Source organism: Lissotriton helveticus, chromosome 7 (genome assembly GCF_964261635.1).
Source record: "Lissotriton helveticus chromosome 7, aLisHel1.1, whole genome shotgun sequence".
NCBI classification, from domain to species: Eukaryota; Metazoa; Chordata; class Amphibia; order Caudata; family Salamandridae; genus Lissotriton; species Lissotriton helveticus.
Genome location: NC_136068.1, coordinates 1,540,999,800 through 1,541,018,368, shown reverse-complemented (window position 1 = coordinate 1,541,018,368; position 18,569 = coordinate 1,540,999,800). Strand labels below are relative to the sequence as shown.

General features: G+C 43.7%; 1 protein-coding gene across 1 annotated transcript in view; it reads right to left on the bottom strand.

Moving 5' to 3' along the window:
* The window catches only part of LOC144770466 (branched-chain-amino-acid aminotransferase, cytosolic-like), a 167,354-nt gene that overhangs the window by 40,010 nt on the left and 108,775 nt on the right, over positions 1-18,569 (bottom strand). Inside the window, exons 6-7 of the mRNA XM_078654990.1 lie at positions 14,909-15,072; positions 2,455-2,597 (exon numbers count right to left, since the gene is read on the bottom strand). Coding sequence (XP_078511116.1) covers positions 2,455-2,597; positions 14,909-15,072 — 307 coding nt within the window. The remainder of the gene's footprint in view (positions 1-2,454; positions 2,598-14,908; positions 15,073-18,569) is intronic.

The following is an 18,569-nucleotide window of genomic DNA, read 5'->3' as shown; positions in this document are numbered from 1 at the left end:
GACTAACAGCTTCACATTGAAAAAGAAGGGGCATGTGGATTTGTTGGCTGTTAGTGCCTCTGATCTTGATAAGTGAGACTCGATGTGCTATTTCCATATCCTACACCAATTTTTGACACACTCCTTGATTTATTAAATACTTGTGACATATTTTGTTACTTTTTATACACAAAGTTTAAAAACCTACTGATGTCTCGATCTTTGAAATATTTCCAAAATATGTCTGAGAAAAATATCATTGGATGTGACCCAAATATGCCGAAACAGTTCTGTGGTTGCTAGTTTTCCTTTCGGGAGGAGCCTCTCCTGGAAGTTCAGGATAGGCTTTTCACATGAGGAGGTGGGTCACCACTGATTTGCGTAAGACACGGTTCTGTAGCTGGACACAAAATGATGGACTGGAATGTGGCCTGAGAAATTGCCAGCGGTTGAGCTAATTCAAGCATTCCTTCCCAGCACCTTGCTCTTTGTATTAGATGAGGGCAGATGAAGGCTTCAAGCCTACTCTAAAGGAACGGTGATACTGCAAACCAAGAAAACCAACTTGGCCCTAAGAATTTACTAGACCCAACTGCATATGTAGATGGGGGCCACCAAGGAGTTATGATGCTGCGACCCGATGAAACCAACACACACCGCAAATACATGGAATCTACATGGTCCACCAGATGTGGTGATAACGCAACCCACACTTGTGGATATTACTGGGAGCCAGTTTGAGCAAGCGTCTATCAGAAATCATTTCAGAAGGATGAGTCCATACTTAGGGAGACCAGAGGAAAGTTGAAAAATATAAAGGGAGAATATAAAGAAGGGGAAACAGACCCAAAGTATGTACAAGGGGTAAATAGGGAAGATGACACAAATGTATGCCCTTCTCCTCTCTGGCCTTTACTTGGACATCCGGCCAGTGCATTCTGAGAGGAGGGGTTTAACCAAGAGGACCAAACATGGAGGGTTCACAGGTCATTTGACAAGCAAAAGGCATGTGGCAAGGACAGAAACTTTCTGCAACTATGGATGGGAAACAGAGCTGTGGATAAGCAGGGGAGGAGAACATGTGCTAAGGGTTAAACAAGAAATGCCTTCAGCAATGCACAAAAAGTCGGCTGAACAGGCCAGAAATAGGTAAACGATTTAACAAATTGCAAGGCAAACCTAAGGCTGAAACAGAACGGGTGCAAACACCAGTCACAGTCATGGCCCCACCATTATGTACTCAATGGTCACTTCTCAAGGAAGCAAGGCACAAGTGAACCACTACGATGTTTTAATGAGGCTTGGGCCTTGTGAAACTCTCTTGCTTGTAGTGTTATTTACCATCTTTCACTATTTAGTGCTGAAACAAATGACTGAATACAATAAAAGCGTTCTATACTGGTAGCGCTTTAAAACCCCTTCCATGCTTGGCCGATTCCGCCGCTGTGCGGTAAACAAATTAACAGGGCGGGGCCGTGACGAATCCCAGCCGTCATCAGCACACGAGCACCGTGGAGCGTGACGGCTGGGGTTCGTCATCAGCATGGAAGGTGTTAAGGTCGATATGGAGTCTTGTCCTAGAACAAGCTTTGTAAATAGTACTGTAAGAAACAGGTGTATGTTAAAAGCAGCAATACCAATTTACTTTCAGAGATCCAGCACGGGACAAGTTGGACTTTAAAGTCCTGAAAGCCCACCTTTGCCCCTTAGATGCTACTCCATACACAACCTTCAACAATCTTCAACTGCTTCAACCCCATATAAGGGCAAATGTTAGACTGCAAGGCCTATTGGCCTTATTGGTGGCTGCTGCTGCTTGTGGAGCATCCTTACACAGACTAGCACAAATCTAAAACCAGTACGTAATACATCCCACCTATCGGCACAGGAAAATAATGTGAAAATACATTGCTCGGGTCATCCAGCTTTTCCAAAGCAGCACTCAAACCACTCATGTTAAGGTGCTATGTAGGTATAGTTGGAAATAGTGATGGATTTATAAACCCCTTTTTATATGCATGATTATGGGGGGAGATAGTTACCCTTTGAAGACTTTCATCACTTTCAAGTTTACTCTAGAGGGTACTTAAGGCGGGAAATCGCCACCTGTCCACTTTTCTGCCAAAAATGCCGAATGAACATGCACTGTGCTTAAAATATATTTTTTACTTATTAAATACTGTGTACCATCACAAAAAGCTCCCTGTGCACTGATATTCACTTAACCCACACATGTCTTTCTGCAAAAAATCATCACAGAAGGAGCTTAGGACAGGCCACCCAAACCCACCTGGTCAATAGAAGGCACTGGTTCTGTAGGTGCTATATTCAGTTTCATGTGCTATAGCAAAGGGTGGGTGGATCAATGGCACATACACGGTAATCATCAGTTACAAGCACTTACGCCTCTCTTCCTCCATAACAAGGTTTAGATCTAAGTATCTAAGGACAAAAAGGTTCTTGATGACATCTTACCTCCATGCTCATTGATCCAGTATAAGAAGATGTTCATTGTGCCCACCTCAGTGATCTGGTGGTCCTCCCCATAGAGCCAGAGTACCTGCTGGCAGCCCAGCTTTGCCGCCTCACTCTGCACATAGATAGTAGGACCGTAGTTGCTGCAGAATCGAGAAGAAAAAGATCAATTTAGTCCACGGAATTCTTCAATTAATGTTTCATCATCATGAGCAGATGCTTGCAAGGAACATCCCATGTCTCCTGTGTAATTTGACACCTTAAGACAGAGAAAGATGCCAATGCACATCTAATCCGCAGTTTCACATTCTGCTATATTTCCAAAGATCCTGCTTGGTCATTTGCTTCGGTCAGTGCAGGTTACTGTACGAGGTAACTTGGGCGCTCACAGTGTCTTTGTTTGGATCTGTATTGGTTCATGACACATCTGGACATATATAGTAATAAGGCCCTGGTTATGAATCGGGTGGAGCGAAATTTCCATGTGGAATTTCCCTGTGCTGGATCACGAGTTGTCTGGTGTTCCTAGGTGCAGAAAAACCAGACTCAATTTTACATCCTGGAAAAATCACTTGAGTCTTTTGCTGCAACAATATGGAAGTCTCTGCCTCCATCCCTCCCTGACTTCTTTCCATGGCAAGGGGGGAGCCTATCTTGCCTTCCCAGACCCTCTTTCTCCACCCCACTCCATAGAAAAGCCCTGCTATTATATACCACTTGCTCCGATCGGGTGGTAGCTAGGAGCATTACATCCTGTGCAGCACTATGAGGAATTCTACACAGTAATTCTGAACCCATTCTGAGGAGTCTAACGCGTGATTGCACAGTACAGGTGGGATGTTATCACAAAGCACTGCTAATTTGTAGGCCTGGGCGCAGTTCGCTGGGCTTTACTCTGAAGTGCCAGAAAACTCTGCCGCGTTCCACAGAGTTCCGCCAGCGACGAAGTCTATTAAGTCACGCTGCGGGCCCTGATATTCAGGACCAGGAGTTTTCCCCATGCTGTAAAATCTGTGTGAACTGCACTACGCTAGTTCCAGAGGGTTCTGCTGCCCGAGTAGCCATTCTACCTGAACAGCAGCTTCCTCAACGCAAGCATCAGATTTCTCAACACGAGCAGTCGCAACCGTCCGTGACCGCCAGTGTTGAGAAATCTCAGTGGGAGGAGGTCTAGTGCATAATTTTTTCGCGCAAGTGCTGGCCAACCTACAGTTGACAAGCCTCTCGGCAGAAAAAACTCAGCTCCGTCTCACTTCACGGAGTTTTTCGGAACTCGTACGGAGCACGCAAAACTCTGCGCACTCTGCTAGCGGAGTAAATTCTTCGCCCACACCTAGTAATTACAGGTGCCACCAGCACCATGCAACTAGAAATTAGGGACCAAGAACCTAAGTGCTATTTTGTCTAGGATAAACATTATTTAAATGCGGCATCTTAGAAGGGGGTCTTTAAACTTGGTGAAGATAGCGAGAGAATCTAGATAAATGTTTAAGCTATGAAATTCTTGAACAAAAGCTGTCCTTTTCAAAGATGGTATAGACCGAATTCCCAAGGCCGTAGGTGGCATCTCTGAATAGAACAGTAATTCTGCATTTTGAAATTACTGCCTCAATATTTCCACTTAACCAGTCATTAAAGCCTCTCTTTCACACTGTCTCACCAATTGATACAGATGATAAAAAGTAGAAAACTGTTACATCTCCAGTAGATGAGAAACGAAGCCTGATTATGCCATCACTACTATTGTTGGTGCCACCATAATAAGAGCACCCTTTCAACATTCTCAGCATTTAAATTAACGTGGGAATGACAGTGGTAGGTGAAAACTTGCATTCAAATTGAACAACCCCTTCAGTTACAAAGAAAAACCGGACTGTTGGCCTCCCTACAAATTCAACAAGTACTGACAAAGCCAATAGGTCTAGGGTCAATGTGCCAACATATGCAAACATTTTGTTTGAATTTGTTAACACATTAAAACCAGATCAATAGGCTTTCCCAGTGCTAGCATGCATGCAACATATAACACCAAGTTATAAATATAATGTTCACACCTTTCACTTTTCTATTCAGCTGCCACTGGGCTATTATACTCAGTCCTTCTTCCTCACCATTAAAGGAGACAGCTACAACACAGAAAATGTCTAAATGCAATGAACTACTATGTGCTACTAACCTTGGCAGCTACAGGAACACAAGTATGGGGAACTATAACTATTGCAATGCACAAACTCCCCACTGATCACAAAACTAGCCCCAATTTACTCACTCTTCTCAAAACCTCTAGTATTTATGCAATACCATGGGTCTTTGCATATTAAGCCTTTATAACCCACGGAGCTACGGTCTCACGTTCTGTTGGTTCAGAAAAACCTCACAAACCTGTTCTAGTTTGTCTTCCAAATCTATAAATCCATTTTCAGGTATAGGCATAGCATAGCGCAGTTTGTAGGGAGATCCCTCAGAGTATCTGACCTTCTATCAAAGTTAAATTACATGTCTGTTTAACTCATCTCTGGCAGTATACCAGTTCCATGTAGCCATCAGAAAAAGTATCTAGAAAACTCAGCATCGAAAAGTCTTAAGTGTGCCGCCCGCGCTATGGACTTCTTTGATGGCACCAAATGCAGTGAAGGTAAACGTAAACAACATATGTGAAGTCTAGAAGAAGGTTCAAGGTTCTGCTGAGGTCTATACAAAGGAGCTCATGTTTAGTAAACCGGCGCTTCACCTTCTGACCAATATTTAAAGTCAACGAAAAAAACCACACAGTATTACAGGGCTAGAGGGATGTTTAGAGACCAAGCCTAAGTATTATCCCCCACAGGAACAAGCTAATAAACAACAAACTTAGGGGTCTAATTAGAAATCCAAATGTGATTCTATGCTTTTGTAATCATGTCAATTGTACATGAGGACAAACACAGCAAATCCAACAAACCATACCACCAAAAGTGAAGCACCAGTAAACGTGAGTCACCCCTAGTTAAGGATTCCCGTCAAAAGTCTTGTATGGATCAATATTCTCATTTGGTAGTCCTTATCGGGTATCGTGTCTCTTGATCATTGAGACCAGCATACCCAGATAGCCAGTTCGGGGTAGCGACCCACAATCACTCGGTACTACCACATGATGTTGATACGATGGGAAGTGCAGTGCAAAAGCAAAAAAGTGGTGATTTAAAAAAGGATAGGGAACTTAACACAAACCAGTTTTAATAAACGTTAGCCCCTTCCCCTTTAAAAACAAGAACAGTATAACATCATCAACGCAGTCCACACAAATAGCTGCGAGGAGACCAACATGTTTCAGCCCCAATGGGATAATTCCCCAGGCTTTCGTCAGGGTCTCTGTTCTAAAAATATGCTACTGCTTATGAGTGAATAAGGTGTGAAAAAACTATACAAAAAAACACACAAGTGAAAACCAGTAAAGGATATAATTTTCCTTCAACTGTATCAACTCCTCTCTTCGGCACCTGGTCGACTTAGTACTGTATGTTGGGGACAAACATACAAGTGAATCACGATCAGCTATCATGGTTTGTTAAAAGAGATACATCGTTCCTCAAATATATACAAGTTCATTACTCACCCAGGGTGTCCGGGGAGTGGACCTCACCTCTTCCTGGACCTGGCTCAGGATATGTGGGACCCAGCTCTACAATAAAAGAAACCGACTCCGTAAATACAAAGGACAGAGGGATCAAGCGTTGATCTACTCTGGCACTGTAAACAGTACGAAGTCATAAGGTCTTCTGTGCATGGAGTACACTAACATCTATCAAAACGTTCCCATTACAACCAACTATCCAGACCCTTGTTAGCCACAAACTGAGAAGCCATTGGTGTGATAGTCACTAGGGTCAGAAATCAAGTGACAACAACCTTAATACAAAACTATTGAGAGAGGTAGAGATGTGTGTCCTACCTGTCCGTCGTTGTCTCAGGATGTGAGACTGAGTCAGGGGGAGGCACCGAACCTCCTTCGTTCTCCCTACTTCATTAGTTTGGTCTAATAAAATGAACCAATCGGTGCCGATGGGGGAGGGGCATGGCCGAAAGGCTGAGTTTGATCCCATTGCCCAACAACTTATTTCTCAGCATCCGTTGGTACAAGAGATAGATTAGGGACCGGGGGGAAAACGGGTCTGTGTCACCGACTGCCATCAGTGATTGAAAGACTTGCGCGTGTAATCTCGCGAGACTAGCAAGTCGGAACTACAAGATGACGTCACGCGTCAGTCTAGTGTAGTTTATTCATACCGCTTCCGCCATCTGAGGCAGAAAACGAGCGCTGAAAACAGGAGAAGAACTACCGGATGACGCAGTAATGCTTGAGAAAGTAGTTCAATGTGGGGGAAAGTCGCTATAATCAACTTGGCATACAGTACCTCTCAGAGTCTGTTAACTATGACCCAAATTATGTACAGCGCCACAATAAAAGTAATTTATTAGAGGGAAAGTCAAGAGTGTGATTATAAACAGCTGGTCACTGTTTATGAATGAAAACCCACAGGAGAGCGACAGTACAAATACAATCATCTGTCAGACCCCCTATAGTGTCCACACCTTCTGAATTATGTGGTGCAGATAAAGCACTGAAGGACTAAGGGGCACACGAGAGACACGGTAGCAGTGAATCCAATGTTGCTATAAACCTTCTATACAAGGGGTCTTAGTCACCAGCATTAATCCAACTAGCACTATGCAGATCACTCATGCATACCTATATGTATGTTCACGACAGATTAAACCAGGGTATGTCATCGTTCAATCCTCGTCTGTCTGTGCCCAATTTGAAAACCCACTTTTGTTCACGTAAGAACAAAAATCTAGACACATCACTCACATGTGGTGGAATGAACGTTTTTTCCAGGACATGCCACTTAAAATCTGTTTCTGCATGATTGTGTGTTAAGAAGTGCTTGGTGAGCTTCAAAATATCTTTTTTGCACCGAAAGGTGCTTCTGTGCTCTTGCATCCTCACGCGCACCTTCCGCGTGGTCATCCCCACATACCGTTCGTTACACGTGCAGGTAATGAGGTAGATTAGGTTGGTACTGTTGCAGTTCGAAAACTGCCGCAGTTCCCAAGGCCGATCGGTACCAATGTCCACGCTTGTAATTTTAGTAGTCAGAGGGCAAACAGAACAACCTCCGCACGGATGGTGACCCACTGAACAGTGGCAAAGAGAAAATTGCTTTTCCGCTCTTTGCCTTCAAACGCTCCAGAAACCTAAGGGACCATTTGGTACACACTCGCCCTAAAGCTACACCTAGGAGAGAGGTAGGCACTCTATGGGACCTACCTCCTGTGGTGGGTCACCATCCGTGCGGAGGTTGTTCCGTTTGCCCTCTGACTACTAAAATTACAAGCGTGGACATTGGTACCGATCGGCCTTGGGAACTGCGGCAGTTTTCGAACTGCAACAGTACCAACCTAATCTACCTCATTACCTGCACGTGTAACGAACGGTATGTGGGGATGACCACGCGGAAGGTGCGCGTGAGGATGCAAGAGCACAGAAGCACCTTTCGGTGCAAAAAAGATATTTCGAAGCTCACCAAGCACTTCTTAACACACAATCATGCAGAAACAGATTTTAAGTGGCATGTCCTGGAAAAACCGTTCATTCCACCACATGTGAGTGATGTGTCTAGATTTTTGTTCTTACGTGAACAAAAGTGGGTTTTCAAATTGGGCACAGACAGACGAGGATTGAACGATGACATACCCTGGTTTAATCTGTCGTGAACATACATATAGGTATGCATGAGTGATCTGCATAGTGCTAGTTGGATTAATGCTGGTGACTAAGACCCCTTGTATAGAAGGTTTATAGCAACATTGGATTCACTGCTACCGTGTCTCTCGTGTGCCCCTTAGTCCTTCAGTGCTTTATCTGCACCACATAATTCAGAAGGTGTGGACACTATAGGGGGTCTGACAGATGATTGTATTTGTACTGTCGCTCTCCTGTGGGTTTTCATTCATAAACAGTGACCAGCTGTTTATAATCACACTCTTGACTTTCCCTCTAATAAATTACTTTTATTGTGGCGCTGTACATAATTTGGGTCATAGTTAACAGATTCTGAGAGGTACTGTATGCCAAGTTGATTATAGCGACTTTCCCCCACATTGAACTACTTTCTCAAGCATTACTGCGTCATCCGGTAGTTCTTCTCCTGTTTTCAGCGCTCGTTTTCTGCCTCAGATGGCGGAAGCGGTATGAATAAACTACACTAGACTGACGCGTGACGTCATCTTGTAGTTCCGACTTGCTAGTCTCGCGAGATTACGCGCGCAAGTCTTTCAATCACTGATGGCAGTCGGTGACACAGACCCGTTTTCCCCCCGGTCCCTAATCTATCTCTTGTACCAACGGATGCTGAGAAATAAGTTGTTGGGCAATGGGATCAAACTCAGCCTTTCGGCCATGCCCCTCCCCCATCGGCACCGATTGGTTCATTTTATTAGACCAAACTAATGAAGTAGGGAGAACGAAGGAGGTTCGGTGCCTCCCCCTGACTCAGTCTCACATCCTGAGACAACGACGGACAGGTAGGACACACATCTCTACCTCTCTCAATAGTTTTGTATTAAGGTTGTTGTCACTTGATTTCTGACCCTAGTGACTATCACACCAATGGCTTCTCAGTTTGTGGCTAACAAGGGTCTGGATAGCTGGTTGTAATGGGAACGTTTTGATAGATGTTAGTGTACTCCATGCACAGAAGACCTTATGACTTCGTACTGTTTACAGTGCCAGAGTAGATCAACGCTTGATCCCTCTGTCCTTTGTATTTACGGAGTCGGTTTCTGTTATTGTAGAGCGGGGTCTCACATATCCTGAGCCAGGTCCAGGAAGAGGTGAGGTCCACTCCCCGGACACCCTGGGTGAGTAATGAACTTGTATATATTTGAGGAACGATGTATCTCTTTTAACAAACCATGATAGCTGATCGTGATTCACTTGTATGTTTGTCCCCAACATACAGTACTAAGTCGACCAGGTGCCGAAGAGAGGAGTTGATACAGTTGAAGGAAAATTATATCCTTTACTGGTTTTCACTTGTGTGTTTTTTTGTATAGTTTTTTCACACCTTATTCACTCATAAGCAGTAGCATATTTTTAGAACAGAGACCCTGACGAAAGCCTGGGGAATTATCCCATTGGGGCTGAAACATGTTGGTCTCCTCGCAGCTATTTGTGTGGACTGCGTTGATGATGTTATACTGTTCTTGTTTTTAAAGGGGAAGGGGCTAACGTTTATTAAAACTGGTTTGTGTTAAGTTCCCTATCCTTTTTTAAATCACCACTTTTTTGCTTTTGCACTGCACTTCCCATCGTATCAACATCATGTGGTAGTACCGAGTGATTGTGGGTCGCTACCCCGAACTGGCTATCTGGGTATGCTGGTCTCAATGATCAAGAGACACGATACCCGATAAGGACTACCAAATGAGAATATTGATCCATACAAGACTTTTGATGGGAATCCTTAACTAGGGGTGACTCACGTTTACTGGTGCTTCACTTTTGGTGGTATGGTTTGTTGGATTTGCTGTGTTTGTCCTCATGTACAATTGACATGATTACAAAAGCATAGAATCACATTTGGATTTCCAATATTTAAAGTCGCCACTAAACCTTGTAGTGCAAAAATCAAATCCATTCTTGGGCTTTGGAATGAAAGTGGAGGCTTCAAACTTTATATGTCCAAGGCAGGCTAGAGAATCCGACTCTTAACAGCATGGGAACCCGTATCAATAGCAGCGAAGCTTCGAGTGTTAAAGGCCCAATGATGAAGAACATCCTCGATATCAAGGGCATCCCATAGGGTTGCCGAAGACCTTTGTTGAGGGTGAATACATGAGTAATTTTCACTCTCAGCGTCAAGAGACACCTCAGAATCGAGGTACTGAGGATAAACGGAAAGAGGAGACATAGGTAGGACTTGCACCCCTCCAAAGGCAATTTGTCTCGGACTGGTCTGGTGGCCAGAATCACTGTAAGGGGTTCAACCCCATTCTTGCTTTGGGTGTATGCCGAACGATCCCTGCACTAGAATAGAAAAACCTGCATTTTATGGAGTTGAAATGTGCAAATATGGATTAAGGATTAGGCTGCTCTCTAAAACAAATCTTAACTGACTCCGACCCTTCAACGCTCTTGTCAGAAAGAAGGGAATCAATGGTCAGAAAAATCTGAGAGCAAAAATGACGAGAACAGAAAATCTACCTCAAAGCAAGTTTTAGAAGAATGTATAAAATGTTAAAAACATTCTAAGAAGTGTCCAAAAAGAGCATATCCCTAAACAGAAAAAGAATTACACATCTGGAAAAAATAATTGAGGGGCTGTGGATCACTGTGTTGCTTGTTGGGATTGTTAAGGTACCATGTGCAGCTTTGCAGTGCCAGCACAAATTAACCTCTATGAAAGGCTGAGGTGAGGATGCAGGTCCATGGGTCCATTTCCCCTTTTATATTTTTCTCTTGAACAGCAATGCTGCTATGTAACACAATGGGTTGTAGCTGTGAAAACACATTTATTTTTGCTTTTGGACCATTTGTCCTTGACCGCTGCTATGGCACTGATGCTCCCACATGTAATCATCCTCACTGCAATTCTTTGCATAAATGGACTATGAACTGCAGCCTCCATTGCCCGCCTTTAAATATAGGGTAAGCTTACTGTGGACTAATAGGGTATATGACTGTGTAGTCTGCAGTCAGTGTGTGAACACGCATGTGCAGTCTGACCGAGGAAACCTCTCGTCTCTCCGCCGGTGTCTGCACTTAGGGTACTCTGCTGCAGACAGAGCACAGTCTAAATTGTTATAATTCAATTGTATACTGAAAGGAACTGCACCATGTGTTTTGGGTAAAAGTGTAATCTGCAGCACTTTTCAGTATGTGCACTTTTATGTTTAAATTATAACTTTGGACTGGTGCATTTTAGAATCCAAATCTAAGGTTATTTTTTTACCATAGATCTGTTCTTCAACTTAATAATTGTTCTCACCACCTAGTACGGTTCTGGTCTCAGCGAACAATAGGCCCATTATTGCAAGAATGAAAATCTCCTACTGGGGCAGAGAATAGGCTATGAATTTCCATAACCATTACCAGAAACTCCTAATCAACTGCATAAAGGAAAACTCCCAACTAAATAACGGGCAGTATGCCCAGAGGTAGGTTCTTTGAAGATTTTGGAGGAAAGTAGAAGGCTGGCATGGACGGAGACCAGCCCAGAGAACGATATTGTGCTCAGACTTCAAAAGCATTCATGATCTTGTTTTTTTTTTACCCAACATGCTGTGCAAAAGAGGGAAAATCAGTTGGCTGGTTCCTCTAACGTCAGATAGAGGCGGAGAGTTGTAGTGCCTGTAGAAGGCATTGGGGACTTCTGTTGAGACAGGACCTGCTGTAGGGCCTACATAAGCAGGCACGGTTGGCACCAGCTGTTCTGTACAGTCACCCTGCAAGAAGCTGAGCACGCCGGCGCACTGTGTGGACGCAGAATGTGGTATGCCATGAAGGATGACAATCTGTGAGTCTCTACTGAGGAGACAAAGTGTCCCAGATCAGGAGACCAACATGGTTGCACAGAAGAGGAGACCAAGAGCCCCTCCAGTGAAGTTGCTGTTAACAGGAGATGTGGGTTGTGGTGCAGTGTGGGGGCTGAAGAAACCTTAGTAGCTGCTGATAACAAAGGCAAGGGGAGGGCAGCTTGAGCAAAATACTCTAAACCTTGCTGAAATCAATCTGGGTTGGAAGTAATATTTTACATTTTCCTTGCCATTCGTACACTGATTTTTGTTGAAGAAGGCTTCTGTTGAAATTAAGAAACATTTAGCCTGACCATCCGCTCAGGAAATATAGGCCCCTTTGAAGCAGACTGGCCGATAAACTCAGAGCATAACCATAAGTTGTTTCAAAGTCCCACATTGTCTTGAGACTGGGTCGATAAGGCTGTGCCACAGACATTGTGAATCAAAAAATGGGTTCATCTGCATAAGGTAATCTCCAGGACTCATGACATGGTCCTGCAGTGAAGGCCAAATGAGGCACCGGTAGTGCGCTCACCCTTCTTAAGTGCTCCACGCACCCAATAAGAATAACACGCGAGAGCGAGGGTAAAGCCTCTCCAATTCCGACAAATGAAGCAGAGAGCCTGGTAAGCAGAAGACTTGGGCTGGTGTGGCTCAAGAAGACTCCCGTGTGATGCCCCCCCCCAAAAAAACAGGGCTTAGTGGGTGAGTGTGGGAAGCCCAATTGAGGCAGAAACCCACCACAAATAAGAAGCCCACTGGTGCAGCTATTAGTTTAGTTTAGAACAGCACAAAGTAAAGTGGAAAAGAGCATTTCTTAGGTTGTTGGCCAACCCATAAACACATACTGGTGTGTGTAATGTCACCCATAAACAGATTATTAAAAACAAAATTAAGTTTGGACAATTTATGGTCTGGTTATTTTTGCGAGACCTCTTATTAATAGTTCCAAACTGGCTTTACCAACGTAATTTGGAACATATTTGCGATTCTGTGCCATGTATTTAGTTGTGTGTATTAAAGCACCTTTTCTGAGTTTCAAGACCACACCATGTCCATGAGTCAGCCTGGGACAACTGTGCCACGCTATTCTCAGAGTCAAGTCCGCAGTTTGAGAGCCGGCGGTACAGAGGTGCCAGCACTCTAGAAGTATTTGGCCCTTATTGATACAATTAGGGCCCAGCAACTTCCGATCGATCTGTTATACCTCCAAACTGTTTTTTTCGTATGGACTTTGTAAAGAACAAATCAAAAAAATCCCCAAAAACCTTTTAGTAGTAAAGCTGCCATATTTATTTTGGGCCCAATTTTATGTGTGGCTTTTGGAGTTCTTCCTTACATATTTATTTAGAAAATAAAAAAAATAGAAGAACATTTTTCCTCTCCATTGTAAGTGTCTGGAACTTTTGGTAAATTCAGTGTTATTGAATATTGACGAAAATCCCAAGACACAGAACCAACCATAGTTTATGCAGAGCTGCTGTTCAGAAACAGTGGCTGCAGCATAACATTTCTTGAAACATTGATTTACAGCAGGAGTGAGAGAAATTTGCCAAAAAGTCAACATACTTAAATATTGGGACGTAGTAACAACCGAACAGAACCAACATTTCTCCATAAACAAATATGCATTTTATTTGCTCCCACACAGACAAGGGACTGGTGTATGGAGACACTTACATGTTATAGAAAGGTGCCTGGGCACATACTAGGCCTTGCATGCTACTGTGCTTCAAATGTTGTACTTTCTTCTTGTTGGACCAACCGTTTGAACTGTTAGTTCTGTATATACCAGACTTCTGAAAGAATGGGGCTGTGTGAAAGAGTATGTCTTCTGTTTAGATGGCAGGTATTTTTGATTGTGGTCACTAAGTGCATGTCTAACATCAGGATGGACCACATTGTACAATGGGCGAGTGCTTTGCACACTTTGAAAGGGATTAGTAAATATGCTGCTCCCATTATACCTTCAAAAGGTACAACAGCATTATTTTTGCCAGTGACGGGTAAGCACATTTTACTAACTTCAATATGCTCTCCAAATCTTCTAGTACATACGACCAACATCTGCTTGCAAAACTTCTTTATTAGACTTCCAGAGTTTGTGTTTGAGGACAGCAAGTTGTAGACAGCTTAAATACTTGGACCCACTTTTATTCTTCGGCACAGATATGGCTCTATATGCTGTATGTCTTATGAGGGCCTAATCTAGACTTATGCCATTCTGGATAGGTGACTGGTAAAAGGTGCCTGCTCTAACAGGAGATGGTTTATTATGTTCACAGCACAAGCCTATGAACTAATTTGACCAGGAGTCTGCATAAATGATAGCATCCCGAGTAAGAACAAATTTGTGGCGAGGATATCATATGCCCGCCAGACTTCAAGAGAATAGTTTTTTTTTTTTTAAAAACAGCTCCGCCAAACTGAGCGTCATCATCTCAAGACAAAACCAACATAAGTTTCTGTGGTGTACAGGTGGTATGTATATTTTCTATTACACTATGCAGAGGATGATTTTCTAAAGCTCTATTTACTCACCATAACACAAGATGATCTGGTCTCAATGTAAATAGAAAATGTAAATATTTTGTGCGCTCAATATAGCTCAGTTCTGGTAGTCAAGCCTGCATTTGGGAACTTCCACTTTTTTTGTGGGCAACGATAGCAGGGTCACATAGGGAAGCCAGTTTAAGACTCCGGGTTCGTGGCTCCCTAGCTGAAACCAATCGACCAGGGCTTTTTAAACAAGGACGTGAACTAGTTCAAGAGCTGGATATAATGAGGTTCTGCTGAATTAGAATTTACAAAGAAACATTAGAAGTGGATTAATCAGGATCACAATGCTATAACGATTCAAACCCAAAACTCAGGGAAGTCCTGTGACACTCACCCACCGACCTTACAGTCTCCCACGCCTCCCATCCAGGCGCGCACATATCTGGGGTCAGCCATGAGAGCCACAGGGCTGAAGCTGCCTGTCGAAAAGTAGGGCCCGACCGGCCCAACGATGACATACAACAAGGCGTGGTTGGACTTTGTCACCCCAAGGGATGGCTGCAAGAAGAGTAAGGGAGGATGTGAAAAATCAGAAAGAATGCATGCTATTGCTAAACAAGTGAAGCAATCAAATACCAAATCATCAAAAAGAGGCCCTATTTGCATATATATCCGGCATGTTAAAATTTATAGAGGTGAAAGAGGTGGAGGGTGGCAGAATGTAGGCCATATGTAGTCTAGACTGGGACATACAACACAGTGCAGTTAAGAGGAATCCTTTCTCAGAAGCAAACGGAGACCTTTATTAAATGAAATTTATAAATAAAAAAAAAAAAACATTGAAAAAAATCTGACCTGTCCAAATGGTATTGGTTTACAGTCTTACCTTCAACAAAATCACAGTTTAAGACACAAAAACATACAGCAAAATTTGTGTCGCTTGCTAAATCACTCACAAAAACATGCATTACTTAATTAGCGCAATTCTCACAACATCAATTGGTACACATTTGCTGGCTTGACCACTGAGTAGCAAAACCAAAGGGGATGATAGGCGGAGTGTTGAAAATTGCGAGCACTCACCCCCAGTCAACTGATCGGGGTTTAATCCAACATCATTCTTTAGCTCACTCCGCCACCCCAGTTCAGACATGGCCATATGCAAATCAGTCTGACACCGTGCCTCATGGGAACAGTCCAGACCAAACTGCCAAGCCATGTCGTCCCTGGACTGGAAACAAGCATCCTGGGACCGGTTTCGGGTTCATAACCCTCATCAGCCAGGCTATCTTGAATCCAGTGGCAAAGTGAGCAAGGGACCCACGTCTGGGAATACCCTGCCAACTTAGGGCGAACTTAGCAAAACAAAAAGGGGATGATGGACGGAGTGTTGAACATTGCAAGCACTCACCCCCAGTCAACAGATCGGAGTTTACTGAAAGCCCGAAACCGGTCCTAGGATGCTTGTTTCCAGTCCAGGGAGGACCTGGCCTGGCAGTTTGGACTGGACTGTTCCCATTGGGTACAGGATCAAGACTGATTTGCATACGGCCGGGTCCAAACTGGAAGGGCATGGTGAGAAAAAAAACGATGGCTTTAGGCCCAGATCTCTGTACTGGGGTGAATGTATGACATTGTTCTGCATTCTGTCAAATCAATTGTTCTTTTGGCATTTGTCACCCCGAGTGGGACGGGTATGCTGAGACGCGAGTCCCGTGCTTTCCATGCCACTGGAGTCAAGCTATCCTGGTTGAGGAGGGCTGAAAACCCGACACCGGTCCTAGGATGCTTGTTTCCAGTCCAGGGAGGACCTGGCCTGGCAGTGTGGGCTGGACTGTTCCCATTGGTTGCAGGGTCAAGACTGATTTGCATATGGCTGCATCCAAACTGGAATGGCATGGTGAGCAAAAAAACGATGGCTTTAGGCCCCGATCTCTGTACTGGGGTGAATGTATGACATTGTTCTGCATTCTGCCCATCAATTGTTCTTTTGGCATTTGACCACTGAGTAACCAGTGCTAGAAAAATTAGAGCGGAAAGTGGAGTAGTACTCACAATTGTAATACTTTCAGGCAGGTGTATGGATGCAGCCCTTGATTTGGAGGCCAACAAAAAGCACAGATGCGGCCAGATATGCCACCTCTCAATAATGATGAATATATGTTCCACCACAATCAGAAAACTAGTGGCTCCGAGCCAAATGTAAAATTTTTAGTTTTACATTTTATTTAACTTCCTATTCTTACTTCGTTTTCCTCTTTGCATTCACTTTTCTCTTTTCCCAACGTGGAATGCTCATTTTTTAATTTACTAATTTCCTTTGTGTGATTTTCTTGGTCCTGTGTTTTTCTTTCTTCTTTCTTGTCAATGGCTTCATTCCTGTGTTTTCTCCACTTTCAGTGAGGCAACCCCACACACCCTTTTTAGGTCTCGCCTAACACATCGTATTCGCTGTCTATTGCAAGACATATTAGTTTATAGTGGGCTTAGAGCCCACCCATTGCTTACCATTGGTTGGCTTCATTATCACCCCTATTTGCTAATCCATTATTCGTCCGTTCCATTGGCTTTCCTTTGTATTCTGTTTGTCGCACCAGAGTATGAGCACATTTACTTGTGTCCCTCTGCTGCTTACTTTTTCGAATCTACTTTTTCTTTTTAAGTACTCTACAAGGGTGCATGTGTTTTACAGCTGCCTGCCACATATGTAGTATATGTGTTCTTCTTTCTCGCCCTTTCCTGCTTTCTCCCCACGACCTTTCCATACCATTCTTGCTTGCCCAGAACCCCCTTGTCCTTTGCTGACTAAGCTCCATGCGCCCAGCCTCCATTATCTGCTTGGTTCCCCAGCCCTGCCCACCCTCTGATGCCTTGTTCAAGTACTTCCACATACGTTTCCGCTTACCTTACATTGTCTGTGAGCTTCCCCATCCACTCGCACCCTCCTTTGTCCGTGCTTGGTAAGAACCTCCCGCTCACCCTCCATTGTCTATGTGCTGCACCAGACCCACCCCCCACCCTCTGTCAGCTTGCTTCCCCACAAATTCTCACCCACCTGCCGTTGCCATCTTGCTTCCCAATCCCCTTCTGCCTACCCTCGTTGTCAGCTTGCTCCTGCAGCCACTTTCACTTGCCCTCCATTGTTTGCTCACTGCCAGAGCACCTCCCGCCCTCCTTCCGCAGTCCATGTACTTCCGCATTGTCTCTCACATGTCCTCTCACCAACCCATGTACTTCTCTCTCACCCTCCCTCCGTGATGTCTATTCCCGTAAAAAAAAAAAAAAAGGGTAGATGCTGGCCAACTATTAATGCTTTTTATTTCTAGTTTTTAGCCATGCTACTGTACAGCAGGACTAAAAATCATTGCCAAAGCGAAAAGCTCTCATAGGCTAAACCGATTGGCTTTGCCAATACTTAGTGCTATTCTCTTTGCTTCTTTTTTATTTGCTCTTTTCCCTCTGTCCCCATTTCCTTATTATTTTACTTTGTTCTCTCATTTCTACACGGGCTTAACACTGTTGTCTTCTTTTTTTCTCTTCGATCCCCAGGCCCCCTTTTTCCCTCATCCAGCTTTTTTCCTCACTTTTCCAATTTTACAAGTTCTGTTTTTTTTTTTTTAGAAGTATTGAGCATTTTGTTGAGCAGCCGGATTTTAGATTACAAATAACTGGCTGTAACTGCTCTTGAAGTATCTGTTGGTTTCTGAATCTCTAATTGGAAAGGGAGGTCGTCCCACAGATGCATGTCCACAAGTGGTATAGAGTTGTTGTCACCCACTCATAATAGTGCATTTCTATAAGGACAAATAGCTCTGTCACCAGAGACTCAGGCCCTCATTCCAAGGGCTAAGTAATGTGTGGCTTCATAGCCAGTAATCATAGTTTGTCTTAGTCCATATTCCTCGCCCTATTACTTATTGCATCCTTCCACAACATCTTAAGTCCTTTTCTAGTATTACTAGTTTACTATGTAAGTATTACTAGTTTACTATATAAAGTAAAGGAGCATGTATGAAACTGTATTAGATCGGGTGGGTGACTACCCACCTCAAGGA